The sequence below is a fragment of the Oxyura jamaicensis genome, chromosome 5 (genome assembly GCF_011077185.1).
Source record: "Oxyura jamaicensis isolate SHBP4307 breed ruddy duck chromosome 5, BPBGC_Ojam_1.0, whole genome shotgun sequence".
In the NCBI taxonomy this organism is placed as follows: domain Eukaryota; kingdom Metazoa; phylum Chordata; class Aves; order Anseriformes; family Anatidae; genus Oxyura; species Oxyura jamaicensis.
This window is the reverse complement of record NC_048897.1, coordinates 61569813-61583690: the sequence shown is the minus strand read 5'-3', so window position 1 is coordinate 61583690 and position 13878 is coordinate 61569813. Positions and strand designations below refer to the sequence as shown.

General features: G+C 42.2%; 1 protein-coding gene across 7 annotated transcripts; it reads left to right on the top strand.

Moving 5' to 3' along the window:
* Window positions 1-56: 56 nt before the first annotated feature.
* C5H11orf16 (chromosome 5 C11orf16 homolog) lies at window positions 57-12890 on the top strand. Of its 7 annotated transcripts, XM_035328685.1 has the most exons (9): window positions 57-1241; window positions 1408-1481; window positions 2916-3188; window positions 6178-6370; window positions 7149-7308; window positions 8848-9076; window positions 9843-10502; window positions 10969-11096; window positions 11316-12070. In XM_035328685.1, the coding sequence occupies exons 3-8, from the start codon at window positions 2921-2923 to the stop codon at window positions 11088-11090; spliced, it is 1632 nt and encodes a 543-aa protein (XP_035184576.1). In that variant the 5' UTR covers window positions 57-1241; window positions 1408-1481; window positions 2916-2920; the 3' UTR covers window positions 11091-11096; window positions 11316-12070. The 7 variants fall into 7 exon arrangements, with proteins under 7 accessions (XP_035184576.1, XP_035184575.1, XP_035184579.1 ...); XM_035328684.1 differs by having other exon boundaries at window positions 57-1481; window positions 10969-11091; window positions 11315-12070; XM_035328687.1 differs by lacking the exons at window positions 57-1241; window positions 1408-1481 and adding an exon at window positions 1800-2206.
* Window positions 12891-13878: the final 988 nt, after the last annotated feature.

The following is a 13878-nucleotide window of genomic DNA, read 5'->3' as shown; positions in this document are numbered from 1 at the left end:
TAGGAATATGAACTTATTCAGTGCTCAGATAAGGGACATGGCTCACCAAATTGCTAATTGAAAGAAGTTTTTAATTCCTGGCTCAAATTTAGCTAGGCATGTGTAGCTATGCTATTGTATTATAACAATTTTCATTTCCAGTGTTGAAGGAAATGGTAACATGGAACAGTGTTGCATATTGCCAGGTACAGTTTTGGCTTTCTTAATTGACAGACACGGGAACAGAGTAGCATGGAAAATAGACTACTTGTATGTGTAACTCAAGGGAAGAAATGTAGTTGCCCCCTAACAACATTTGCATTGACTACAGCTCTTTGGCAGATTCGCTAAGGGAATTTCCCCAAATGACAGGTATGATGAAGATTAAATTTGAGGGTATTAAGCTAACTGTGAGTTCTCACCTCTAATCTGGAGACAAATCCATCACAAATTTCTTCAAAATAAGTGCTTGTTTTCTGCACTTAAAGTGGAAGCTATGAAAATGTGTGTTTATGCATTGACATTCTAGCTAAAATGTAATACTTGTACCAAGTATCAAAAACTTACATAGTGATGTTAACATGAGATAATACCTGCTTGAAAGAGCTCTAGGCAAAAGTGCTATGGAACATCTTTGTCTGGGCTTCCTGACTCCTGGCTTTTGCCTGGAGAGTAATAACAAAGGCCAGTGCAGCGCATTGCTGTTCCCTTTTAACCCCCAAGAGGGTATCTGAGCAGTTTCTTTGCCCCAGAGAGCATAAAAATGTGGGCATAAGGGCTAATGCTTGGGCTCAGTGTTGAGGGCTTGAGATAGAAAAGCAGAAGAGTACTTAAAAGTGCTTGAAATAAAGCAGATATTGTGAGATGACCATAAAATGTAATATTAATTTAATCCATACTCTTACTGAAATTTCTGTGTTCGTTGTAATGGTAGGTATTTAACTAAATTCTAGCTGATTGTTTTAATTAGTAATGTGTGATATTCCAATAAATGAAAATACTACTTTAGTAAACGGCAATAGTATGCATATAGGAAGTAAACAAAGTACATTCCTCTTTTACAAGTGATCCTGTTTTGTTCAATACAGTTTCAAAATTCCTAGTCCCTAGTGCCAAGTCTTGTTGTCATCATAGCTATGGTGTGGGTGGAAAAGACAAACCAGAAATGAGCAGATCTAACTGTAAGCTACTTTGCATGTTGTCAATTGGCTATAAATTGCAGGAGTCATCGACTCAGCGGAACAAGCTTCGTAATTCAGGTAAGAGACTTGCATATTGCTGTATGCAGCAACAGATCTTCACTGAATATCAGTGTTTCTGTAGATCACTTCTATCAGCTAGTCAGTGCTTCTGTAGCTTTCTAATGAGTTGTGTTTAATATGATCACTTATTGCATTAAGATATAAGAAAACTGGAATGTTAACTTTTTTTTCAGGTATTACTCATCAGTCTTAAAATTAGCACATCTTATTTCCTTGGATTTTACTTTCATCTGAAGATCGGTGAGTCTCTAGTCTAATTGGAAGATGATTTTAATGCCTGAGTTTTGCACTATGCGCAGACAGTAAGTCAACAGATAACTGTTTAATGCTATTATACAGTAGAAGTGTCACTACTAAGCAACAAATGCTGCAACTATCTCACCGTGAGGGGCTGTGTCGGTTTTGCGTTCTTGCTGTATAGTTGTTTTGCTATAAATGTCTTTTTATTTTTTTGTGATGTAAAGGGCTTTTTCATTCTGACAATGTTTTTAAGTTGCTACAGTACAAAATTTTTAAGAGTAACTCAACTTGTGTTAGTAGAAAAGGGCAAGGTGACTGTACTGCTTTCATTTTCTGAGTGTATATATTCGTCTCTGATCTTTCAGCATGTTTATTAATTTAAAATGAATCTGTGCATACTATCAGCCTGCCTACAGAAATACCTGTTTAAGATGCATGTGACTTTCTGTCTTGTCTAACAGCATGCTATAAATGAATTCTTAACTCACAGCATTTCTGTAGTGAGATCCATTTTCGTTAGAAAAACAGATGACAATGAATACGGATGTATTTTGATGGAGTATGTTGTTAGAATAGGTTCATGAGCGAAAGTTCCCTATTAAAAGTGGCAGGTGTGAAATTATTGGAAAACATTAAAATATCTCTGTATCCTTGTGAAGGATGAAGAGAATCCAACTACTGTTCCAGAACTGTGCTCTGAGCATTGGAAGCTTTGCAAGGTTTTTGTGAGTAGTGGAATCTAGATGTTTCTAGTAACCGAGTTAATGTTCATGTGTTTTTTCTGTTACAGTGCAACATGATCTAAGTATTTCAGAAAGCGATGTATAGATGGGGAAGAGGGTGGCAAATAAGGAGCGTTTTTGGATAGGTTTGTGTTGGCAAGTACTGCTTGCAGTCGGTGAGGATGGATCATAATAAATCTCTAAACTTTTTCTAAAACTTTTATGAAGAGAGGACTTAATACATGACAGACATAAAATTAAGACTGAGATCCCTCCTTCCCTGGTAAGTTTTGTGTCTAGTCAAGATAGTGCAGTGAGTGAGACATCAACTGAATAGAGAAGAAAACTGTTTTGTCTTTGAACGCTTTTTGGTGTGGGTGGGGAGACTGCTACGGGAATTATCAACAGAACTTTTTTAAGGAGGATTGGGTGGAGAGAATGCCTTTGGTGTTGGCCTGGTTTGTCTGTTGTCTGTAAAGATACAAGTTTTGGTGGATTCGAAGCAAGCTAGACTTACGTGGGGTTCGTAAAGGTAGATCTTTAGTTCTAAAGCTGAGAGGAAAGGAGACTGTTTGCTGGGTCCTTTAGGAAGTTTTAGTGGCCTTTTTTCTTAAAACCTTAAAATTACTGAGTGTTGGTAAGTCCAGGTGAGTAGTTCTTTCTCTTGTTCAGTATGAGTTGTTTAAACTGTTGTGTAATTATGCACTTCCAGGTTAAATGCAGAACCTGATGGATGGCAAAAGCTATGGTAACGTCATGGACAAGTTGTCCATCTGTACTGACACTCAGTGCATACAGCTCACCAGGCCTTTCTGTGCAGACCCATTGGTCACGTTTCACGTGTACCCAGAAGCACCAAACCAGGTCACTTGCTCTGAAGATCTGTCATTCTTTCCTTTCATGTCTGAGCATCTCATCACGGAGAACTTCTACAGTGAGCCGAGCGGCTTTTCCTACCAAGTGCCCCATTCCAGTTACAACAGAAGTGAGTACTCGTGTGGGCCAGCTTTCATCAGAAAGAGGAATGAGAGGGAAAGACAGAGGGTTAAATGTGTCAATGAAGGCTACGCTAAACTGAGGCATCACCTGCCCAAGGAATACATAGAGAAACGGCTTAGCAAAGTAGAGACGCTCCGTGCTGCAATAAAATACATTAGCTACCTGCAGTCTGTTCTGTACAGTGATTCTGTGGCGACGGAAAAGAACGTCATCGAGCCAAGTCAAGCACCTAAAACAATTCACAAATAAAACCAGTGTTTGAAGACTATCTAAACTGTTCCTAACCAAGCAAAAGGTACCCTGTCTTGGAACCTGATAGCTACTACTGTAATTGTTAATTAAATGAACATTCCTGGAGCATCTAGGAGCAGATCGTAATACACATCAGTATCAACCCACAGAAAGGAGTTTTAATTTCGTGGATACCAACTGCACTCAGGGTTGAAAAATCTCATCTGAAAGATAATTCATGGAAATGGGAAATCACATCTAAATTGTTACCAATCCAAAAATATACATGTGAAGTAACTGTATGTATTGTCACAGACTGCATGCTTTAAAATAAAATACAGTCTTTCCACTGATGAGACTGAGATTCCTTTCATAGTCTGTAATGTTCCTGGTTTGCTCTCATGTGCACGTTGAAAGAATTTTTCTCTAATTGCCAGTGTTTCTCTTACAAAGCAAAGAGGTCTTCTTAAAGGTTCCCAGGAATGGTGTTAGAAGCCATTAGAAAGGATAACTTACTTTAAAAGAATAACTTAGTCTTTGCCTGTCCCCCGGTCTCTTTCTCTGTATTATTTGGTGTTTTCAGCTAATTGGTCTAGAACGGGTTTATGTGAAGATGGTGATTATCTTGTAATTAGCAAAGCGATCTTAACGTTTGCTGTATGTCAGGGAGTTGTATTGATACTAACAATTCAGCTGGCAGCATGAGAGCAGTTCATCTCTGGGTTCAGCAGAACACAGAGAAAATGGTTACAGACTTTGTAAGTGCTGTCAGTATCCTTGTCCTTAATTGCAGTCATCTCCTCTGTTCCCATGTTTTAATAGCAGCTAATGCAAAAATGCCTGCTGAATGCAATTAACTCTTGTCTCTGTGGAGCATGGTGGGAAATACTGGCACAAGGTGTTAATGGAGAAAATAAAGGTTAGGGATCACAGTAGAGATTAGCAGGAAGATCTCTGCATCATACTTGGGCATTTTTCGATATGTGCTTTGCAGGAAAAGGGGAGAATTCACTAATTCTCCCCTTTAACTGTGAAAAGGAAAAGTTTGTGAAAGTGATTTGATCTCAGTTTGTCTCAGTTTCAGCCCTTCTGTCCTCATGTCAAACCAGTATATTTGTCATCTCCCGTGGTGGTTTCTCTGAGTCTGCTCTGTAGCTTTGTATGATGTGATTTTTTTGCCATACAATAGTACACAAAGGGACTGGAGGACGCTTTGCCCATTTATAATCCCTTCTCTGCCTCTGCAGGCTTTCACTGCAGTATCTAGATCAGCAGAACTGCGTTCAGGAGTACAAAGCTGAGCAAGTAAGTGGCAGGCAAATGGTTAGCTCTGTAGTTGGGTTGCAGCTGTTTTTAGCTGGTCAGGTCAGCACGTCAGTTCCTGGTGGTAACGACGCTGGCAACCTTCTTAGCAACTGGAAAACGCTGGCAGCAAATGTTTCTTGCATCGACCAGGGAAAAGGGCAAGGTTTGTGCATCGGGACTGAATTCAAATTGACACGACTGTGCTATCAGTAGCTGGTAAGTTTGAAACACTGCTGGGTTCAAGGTCCTGGAACTATCCAGGAAATCTCATAGAACACAACACAGTTGCCTCGGTACATAAACTGGGGACCTGGTTCTCCTCAGCAGTGACTGCTCTGAGAAGCGGTACACCAGGCTTGAAAGTCGAAGCGGTGTTTGCGTTTCTTTGGAAAATATTGCCGACTGCGGTTGGCTTTGTCTTATAATAGGGCGGTGCGTGTGTGTAGTTGTGAAATATGTGAGTATAGTGTGTTGATTTGCTCTTCTAGGGACACATTTTGCAGCAGTTAATTTACTTTGTGCGGGTTTTGAAATGATACGTAATAAGAGTTTGTAGAAACTCCCCCAAAACGTTCTCTGTTCGTATCTCAGTAACATTTAAATATTTTTCTAAGTGCCTGATATGAAAGCCTAAACTGTATTCTATAAGGGAAATTAGGCGCTCGAAGTTTATATATCCCTGACTCTCCATTGCAGATTTTACCCTCAGCATGCTGAAAGTTTCTAAGCCAAAAAAAAAAAAGCAAAAACGAACCTTGTCTAATAAATCTCAGATTATCAGAGAGAGCATCGCGCCGTGTATCTCACTGTGACAGCCTCCGAGTCGTTATCACTTGTCAAATCTAAGCATCTCATTCTTTCGTGTGGCAAGCCATAATCCTGCTGTTATAAAACATGACAGGACAGCTGAAAGATCAAAATATTTCCTCTTCGTACATCACTATAAATAAAGCAAGTAACAGGCAACTGTATTCTAGCATTACATTCAAAAGCTGTCAGGGCTGCTTGACTACGAAGCCTTCAGATGCAGTTTCTGTTTTAGCTTGTGCGGCAGGTGAGGTTTGGCTGTGTCTGTGCACAAGGAAGCTTTAAAGGAGAGTGTAGGTGTTAGAAAACAGCAAAATGACAGAGGGGAACAAAAGCTGGAGCTAGGTGAGGACACTGTTTTCCTTGCGGTTTTCACAGCGTTGCTAGTTGCCCTGGGTGTTTGTGTCCCTTTGTCGGGTAGGGGTTTGAGTGACTAAATCCCACGGAGATCAGTAATAAGGGGTCATCTGATCAAACACCAGGCCGGATACTTTGAATTCATTCCCTTTTTTTTTTGTGGTAATAATTCGTAAAAATGACTGAGTTCTTAACATACACCAGAAAGCAATTGCTTGGGGTTGGAAAATGCCAATGTATTGTCTCTTCTCAGCTACCAACAGATCGTGATTTAGGCTTGCAGGTAGCTGCTTTTCCACAAATGGCTCATTCAAAAGGGTTCCAGCCTGTGGATCACAGATGCTGCGGTGTGATGCCAGCTCTGGACAAACTCCCGTGCTTCAGGGTCATCCCTGCTGTCAGCCCCTGCTGGAGGAGCTCTTTGGCGGCGCATCCCACCTGGGTCACCAAGCCCCCTGCCCCCCAGAGGTAAAATTAAGTTCTTGTTTCAGTCTGTGATCCGTTCTTTTTTTTTGTGATCTCTGAACAGGTTGGAATGCGTCAGGTTAATATATCAGCAACCTCAGCATCATTTGTGTTCTCCCCTCCCTCGTGCTGGCAGTCTTTAGATGGTATTAACTGAAATGGTTTGCTGCTCTGGGAGATTTTGGAAGGCAAAGCCTGGAGTAAAACTGCTATCAGAGAAACAGACCTTTAACGTTGTTTGGATAAATAAAAGCATTTTGCGTTAGCAGTGATCTTCTGTGAGATGGTTCTAATGCTTTGTGACAGGGAATTATTTTTCCTGCTTTGAACTTAAATCTGCTATTTCAGCCAGCAGAATTACTTTTCTGCCTTTTCTGTTGTTTCTTGGATTCCCCAGGACAAACTATCAGCTACCGTGCTCTTGAGTACATCTGAACTGTGTTTTGCGCTGGAGAGGTATCCTGCCTCTTGCCTTAAGAGTTGTGTCGACGTGCCATGCAAACAGCAAAGCTGCTAGTGCAGGTTATTCTTGCCCAGCATATTTCTAGCTCCCTTCCTCTAAATCCCAAATCAAAGAGAATTGGGGAAGTCAGGCACTTTTTTTTTGTCCAAGAGTGAGGGTTTTTCTCAGCACAGGCAAGTTTTCTGTTTCCTTCCACACGCTTGGACCTCTGAGAGTGTTATAAAATGAGGCGCAGTGATCCAGTTCCTACAAGATTTCTTTTTCCTGACCTACAGTAGCTGTTTTCTCTCACTGCTGACCCATTTTCTTTTATTCAAGGTGCCAGCGGATTGACCACTGCCTCCCATCCCCTGGCCCAGCGTGGAGGAGGCTGAGCATATCAGGGAGATCAGCGGGCTTAGACAGGAATGTCCCTGTTCTGGTGAGAGGGGAACAGGATGGATTTTATTACCGGGGTACAGTGAAAGAGGAGATGGAGGTGAGTGCTGTGCTGTAGTCATGTGGGTATGTGTGACTGGGTGTGTGCTGTCAGAGTCCACCCTGTTCACCTGCAGGAAGCAGCTGGGCCATCTGCTGAACTCCGACGAGCTGGGTGAAGTCAGTGTGACTGCAGCACACCCCTCTGTGTGTGGCAAAGACCAGTCTTGTCTTGGCACACCACCTGGGTTTTGTGTAGCCATTCTGTTCCATTTCAGCTGCTGCGTGAATTAGAGAACAGATCACAGGATCAGCTTAGGCTCATGATTGTGCTGGTTCATGAAGCTCCTAATACGCATGATTCCAGGCTGTCCTCGTCTGCTGCTTTCGTGGCATGCTGGCTGAGCATTTTGCATGCAGTACGGCCTCAGACATCAATAATATTGATGGTGATCAGATCCTTGCGCTGCTCAGCATCCTTTACCAAGCCTGTTTCTAGAAGTGATCAGACTTGGGTCAGGGATCGTCATCTTGTACAGAAGATGGGTGCCCACCCACCTTTGTACACAGACGAGCAGCTGCTATATGTCTAAAGAGGTCCCAGATACGTTGCTTTCTCAGACTTCATAAAGATCTCACATGCCTTCACCAGGTGAGTTGTACCAGGTGTGCTGGGAGCCTTGGCCCATCACGTTGCTCCAATGCAAAGCTCAGTTAAAGGATCTTTGCCTTTAAACCCAAGGTTTATTCCAAACAGTACTTTCTTTCTGAGAAGCTTGTTTTTTTGCCTCTCCTGGAGCATCCAAGCATCCCAGACCCCTTGCATCTTGGTGAGGGCTGCCTTGCTGCGCACCTTGCAGGAGCAGCCCTCCATCTCTGCTGGAGCAAATCGAGCCAGATTTGGATGGTGTCAGCGTTGTTGTGACCAACGTACCGGCTACTGTTGTGTGTAGACACAGAACCATCAACAGTGCAGGAAAAGTGTTAGTGTATTATGTACACACTTGCAGCTTGAGTCAGCCACAGACCAGTGGCACGGTGCCTTTTCAGAAATGTCAGTGAAAGCTTTAATTCATTAGTTTGTTAGCATTTCAAACTTAACAGAAAAAAGTCTGTTCTTTCTCAAGAACAGGGAGGTGCCTCGTTTCATTGTTGATGGAAGGTGTCTTGACAGGCCTTAGCTTACAAGAAAATGAAGTTTTCCAACAGCTTCCCGCAGAAGCAGTGAGTTAATGTTGTATGTAACGAGGAAGGACTTGGGCATGCATAAAGAACAGGTCGGAACAGCTTCGCTGTCCCTGGCGTAAGCAGTGTGGTTTGTGAAATCCAGTTGTGCTCTACCTATAGGATTTTTGGCAGGGATGGATACAGGTCCTAGCTGTAGTGAATCCGTACACATGCTTCACTCAGCCTGCTTTGTAGGGAGCCTCCTGGCACTTTTTATCTCTGTCTTAATTCAGAATTAAAACCACGCCCAAGTTGAGGCTTGCTTGGTGCTCTGACCTAGCCACACAGCCACAGGAAGGCTGCTGCTGAAGGTTATGTGACCTGCCACATTTCAGTGGGTTTTTCAGAGGAACTGTTTTGTTCCTGGTAACAGAATGAAAGAGGACTGTTCCTGGTAGAGTTTGCCGAACCATTTCAGTCACTTGGAAGGCATCCAGTCGGCATGCAAAAAACAGTGAAGGATGACATCCTGGAATATACGAATGGTATGAAGCACTCCTTACTCCCTGGAGACAAAGTGCTGGCGCCTTGGGAACCAGATACGGGGAGGTATGGCCCAGGAACTGTCCTCACGGGCATTGAGACAAGGGACCCCTTACGAGGTAAGAAAGATACTGCCCTTATCTGGCTTGCCTCGCTCGGGAACACAGACTGCTGGGATAAACTCTGTTGTGATGCTATAGACAGAGAACTCAGAGCGCACACTACACTTTAGCATTGCTTAAGGCTTCCAGGAGGTGATGTAGCTGATGTGATCAGTATGTAACCTCGCCGGTCTGACCCTAAGGAAGTTGTGACCCATAAAAATGTCACCTTCCGTATCCACTGATCGGTTATTTCCTGTATGCTCAGACAAGGCTGTGTCTGTTGTGTGAAGGACAATGGCATTTTCCTGAGAGATCTAAATGTGGTAACTCTCAGGAAGCATCCATCTGTGCTAGAGTGCTCATGCTTGTACTGAGGGTACATCCTGAGGGTGATCTTACCGCCCAAGCATGGCATTTCAACAGCTCATTCGTTTTCCCATGTCTGACAGGCTCTGCTGACTTCTCAAAATACTGGTAAGATGTCCTCAGGGTGTTACTGCTATCTTTGGCAGCAACAACAAAGGTAACTCAGCTGTTGACGTGTTCATTTGATGAAAAACTGGAAGGAAAGATGCTGCCAGGCCCGTTGCCACACTGAAGGTGCCCCTAGCTGCCCACTCTACTCTCCACAAAGTTATGGTGAGGTGTCACAGTAAGAGGCGATAGCTGATCCCGCCACTGGCGTGCGTAGAAAGCATGCATAAAGCTGGAAAGCCTGAGCTGTCTGTGTGCACCCTGGGCAGAACAGCTGCTTACAGCTGCTTGCTTTTTCTCTCAACAGCCTCAGAAGATGAAGAAATTACGGTCCAGTTCTGGAATGACAAGAAAGTGAAACTCCCTCTAGGTGTAGCTCTGTGGATCCCTCCTAGCCTGTGTGGGAGAATTGTAGAGATGATCCACATGCCCTTCACCAGCAGGTTAAGGCCCAGAGCAAGTCCTGACACTAATTCTTGTATTTTTTCCTGCAGTCCTAAAACAGCCCTGATTTCTGTTTGTGCTGTACACAGTTTTGCTAAGCACAGCTTGCTCTGCTCACCCTGCTGGCCACTTTTCCGCTATCATTGTGGTTGTATGTGCTGTTCATCAGCCTGTGTCAGGTGCATCTGCTGCTGCCATCCCTGTTCTGATGCCTGGTGGCCTCTTCCACCCAGGTCTCTGGTCTTTCAGAGAAAACCTGAAGAGGTAGAGCCCAGCAGCAAATCCTCTCCACACCTTTTAGAACTGGAAGGTCTGAAACAAGGAGAATCAGCAGCTGTGGCAGCTTCTTCCCCTTGTGATTCAGAGTGTGATGTGGAGTCGTTCCTAACTAAGAGTGATGTTGTGGACAGTGCTGTTAACACAGACTCCAGCCATCCTGAGAAGCCCAGGTTAGAAGAATCCGCAGAACCCAAGTGGAAATACTGGAAAAGGAGCCAGTGCAAGTCCCAACCCAGTAATTCAGGTACTTTTTAACATCTGTAAAGGGAAGAAGCAGCCAGAGGGAAATAACCAGCGTGTTCTGTGCCCCCTTCGTATGGGCAGTCACTTAGCCTGTAGTTGATAATAAGGATTGTACATTTGCCTATCAGCCTCTGATCCAAAATTCCCTCCTTTGCAACATTACAGCTCCCTCCTCTTGCACGCTAGCTTCTTTTGGTAACTTGTCTAATGGAAAACTACCAGAACAATGAATCTCATGTGGAAGCACAGACACCCCTCGTTGAGTTTCTTCCCCAGCGTTTTCATGTGACTTTTTTGATGCTAACATGTTCCTTAACCTGCATAGCTAATCTGTGCAGAATAATCACCTGAAAGAATTCCTTTCAGGTTTAGTTAAGTGTGTTTCCCTCTCTTCTTAAATGAATGATCAGAGCTTTAGTTCTGGTTTCACTGTTCGTAAGGCTAAGATACAATTTTACTCCCCCCAGAAATCACCAGTTGCAGCAGCACATGTACAAAGGGCAAGCTGGAATCCAAAGCCATCTCTGTTGTGGACGTGTTCCATGTTGCACTGGCTAGCTGGAGTGTCCCTGAAAACAGACAGTTCTGACAGTGTGAAAACAGAACAAACGATAGCTTATGTACAACGGCTCCTAGATTCAATCTGGAAGAGTGCTGGGCTCTTCTAGTAAGTCCTGTTACTCACGACCTCTGTCTCAGAAAGATAAAAATCAGTATTTTAAACAGTCTTTACCAAGTATCTTCTCTTCCTAGCGAGAAGCAAGCAGTTTAAACTGCCGATTACTGCTGTAAAGGTTGGGGATAGGCAAACTGCATCACAACCAAGACAAAGGACCAACAGCCTTCTTTTTTAGGCTTGGTTTCTTTTCTACAGTGGTCCCCTCCTGCTTTAGAAAAACTTGGAAAAAAATCAGTTAGAACATGAATACCAAACAAGGCAGGCAGAGAAGAGGAATAAAAAAGCTTGCAGGAAGAAGGGGAAGATGAAAAAATAGCAGGATGAACAGAAACACTACTCTGCACATGAGCACCATCGGTACAAGTAATCAGAAATAACATGTACATAAATATAAAACTAAAAAAAAACACATGTACTTAATAAAAATACTTAAGCACTTAAATAAAAAATGTCCTTAAAATGCTACCGTAATTTAAACATACTAAACTTGCATGATTAGGAGGAGATTAATCTGTTAATGATCTGTCTTAGTGAGCAGAGAATACACTGGAATATATTTTGTTTTTTTCCAATGTTTTATGCATTAATTTTTAGCAGAAGCCTACTACTTAACTGTATTTTTCATATTTTATTATTTAAACAATCATAATATACGCACATTATACACTTTAGTAATTAATTTCCTAGGAATTAGGAATTTTAATGCCAATACAGAACTCCAGACAGACATGCTCTGAGTTAGCCAAATGTCATATTTGTGCAGTGGTGACATACTTGGCCTTTTGGTAAAACTAGAAAGAAACCAGAGTGGCTTCATTCTAGCTCAAAACCAGCAGCGTGAATCACAGTAGTGGACACAACTTGATAATACAGAGTATAATGGCATACTTTTCTTCCTGTAAAACAGCCTTTAGTGTTTTTTAAGACATGTTACATTTCTAGAAGTTGTGTTGCTACTCCTTGAGATAGCTGAAGCAGAATTTTGTCTTACAACACAGACTGCACCAGTAAGTTGCAACAAACAAGTGAAGCTAGAGATGAGGCTTTAGAGATGCTGTCTGCAGGGCTAATGCCCTCCCTCTGTAGTCAAAAAACAAAAAAACCCTCTAACTTCCAAAGGAGCAAAGTTTAGTCACAGCTTAAAAGCTCCTGAAAATCCTTTGGTCTTATTGTAACACTTTTGTATTTCAACAGTGAAGTTTGTACTATTATAAATGACACCATTATCAAAGCTACATGAGGCAGAGGTATATCTATCTTAGAGCCAGGAAAGCCGAAGTTACAGGCACACTGATGCTGCTTATTTTTTTTAAAAATAGACTACCAAGGGAATTGTTTTCTGTCTTCCAGGAGGAAGGTTTTGTGGCATCATGAAAAAAAAGGTGTAAAAGAGTGAGAAAGAAGACGGAGTCTGATGATAAACACAAAACAACTTGCACAGGAGAGGACAAGCTTGACCATACAGACAGATACAGAGAGGACAGAGAAAAAAACAGCAAAGAGCTCGCTTACAACAAAGCAGAGAGAGATGTGATAAATCAGAACCCAATAAATAAATGTACAGCTGATGAAGTTCAAGAGCTGAAATTTCAGGTAAACTGCTTACACTATAGCAGTGTTATATTTATTGAGCAAATAAACGTTCTGATTTAGGCACTTTCTCGATGGAATATGGATAACTATTATTTTAATAACTGAGAAATTATTTCTACCTACCTGGAATTTCAGCATTCTCATTCTTTACTCTAGGGCTAGGCTTGTGTTATATTAAGTCCCTAATTATTTGGATGTGAAATCTTTACAGTTCTGGAGAGATCAGGTAAACTACTATTAGCACTAAAAGCCTGAATAGATGCAAAGCAAGAGTCTGTTAAACCTCCGATTTATCTACAGTCCTCTGGAGATAGCCAAAAGAATTCAGCATAGCAAATTCTCTTTGTAGGAAGCCAGAAGGAATGGAGAAACAATACAAGCTGACAGCCAAAAATATTTTTTTCAGGCTTAAAGCAGAAGAGAAAGTAAAGGATATGAAGATAGAGACAGCAAAATTCTCAGAGGTTCAGCATTTAAGCCACATAATTTTATATTCTCCTCCAAGATTAACTGAAACTAGTTTACAGCTGAAACAGTGGAAACCATTAGCTACAAAAAGATAACAGATCTCTAATTCTAACTGTGGAATCTGATCCTTCGGAGCTCACCCAGTGAGTTGTGCTAGTGGGATCGTTCATGTTTAAATAATATGAATTTGGAAATAAACTGCAGCATGCAGGCGCTCAGCAGTACTTTTCCCCTGCAGGAAATAGGAGACAGTCCATGTTATCGTACTTTCTACGGAAAAAGGCAGCTAAGTGATATTTAGTCTAGGGAAGAGCCTGCAAAGAGACAGGATTTGAAGTCTGTCAGTAGTTTCTGCCTGTGAAAGCATCTGACACATATCCAAGCACCTTCCTGAGGTGGGGTCCTAGATAGCCAATTTCATTGGCATTTTATTTCTTTATCAGAATAATAAATATTCTGCTGGGGGGGGATGCAGTTTGAGCCAGATGTGCAGCAGCTCTAAAATCAGTGCCAGCCCCCAGAAGCTGGTATGTACATCTCTACTCACACCACAGGGATCTTGCTCTTTGTGGCCGTGAATGTGACGTGGACTTTCTGTCTGAGGGTAATATAAACTGTCATCACAAAGACTAAAGCC

What these genes read in the sequence shown, in the direction of transcription:
- C5H11orf16 (XM_035328685.1), top strand. Translation starts at nt 2,921, where the DNA reads ATGCAGAACCTGATGGATGGCAAAAGCTATGGTAACGTCATGGACAAG. An exon ending in GACAAGGGACCCCTTACGAG is followed by an intron (nt 9,077 to 9,842) that starts GTAAGAAAGATA and finishes TTCTCTCAACAG; the next exon opens with CCTCAGAAGATGAAGAAATT. An exon ending in GTCCCAACCCAGTAATTCAG is followed by an intron (nt 10,503 to 10,968) that starts GTACTTTTTAAC and finishes TACTCCCCCCAG; the next exon opens with AAATCACCAGTTGCAGCAGC.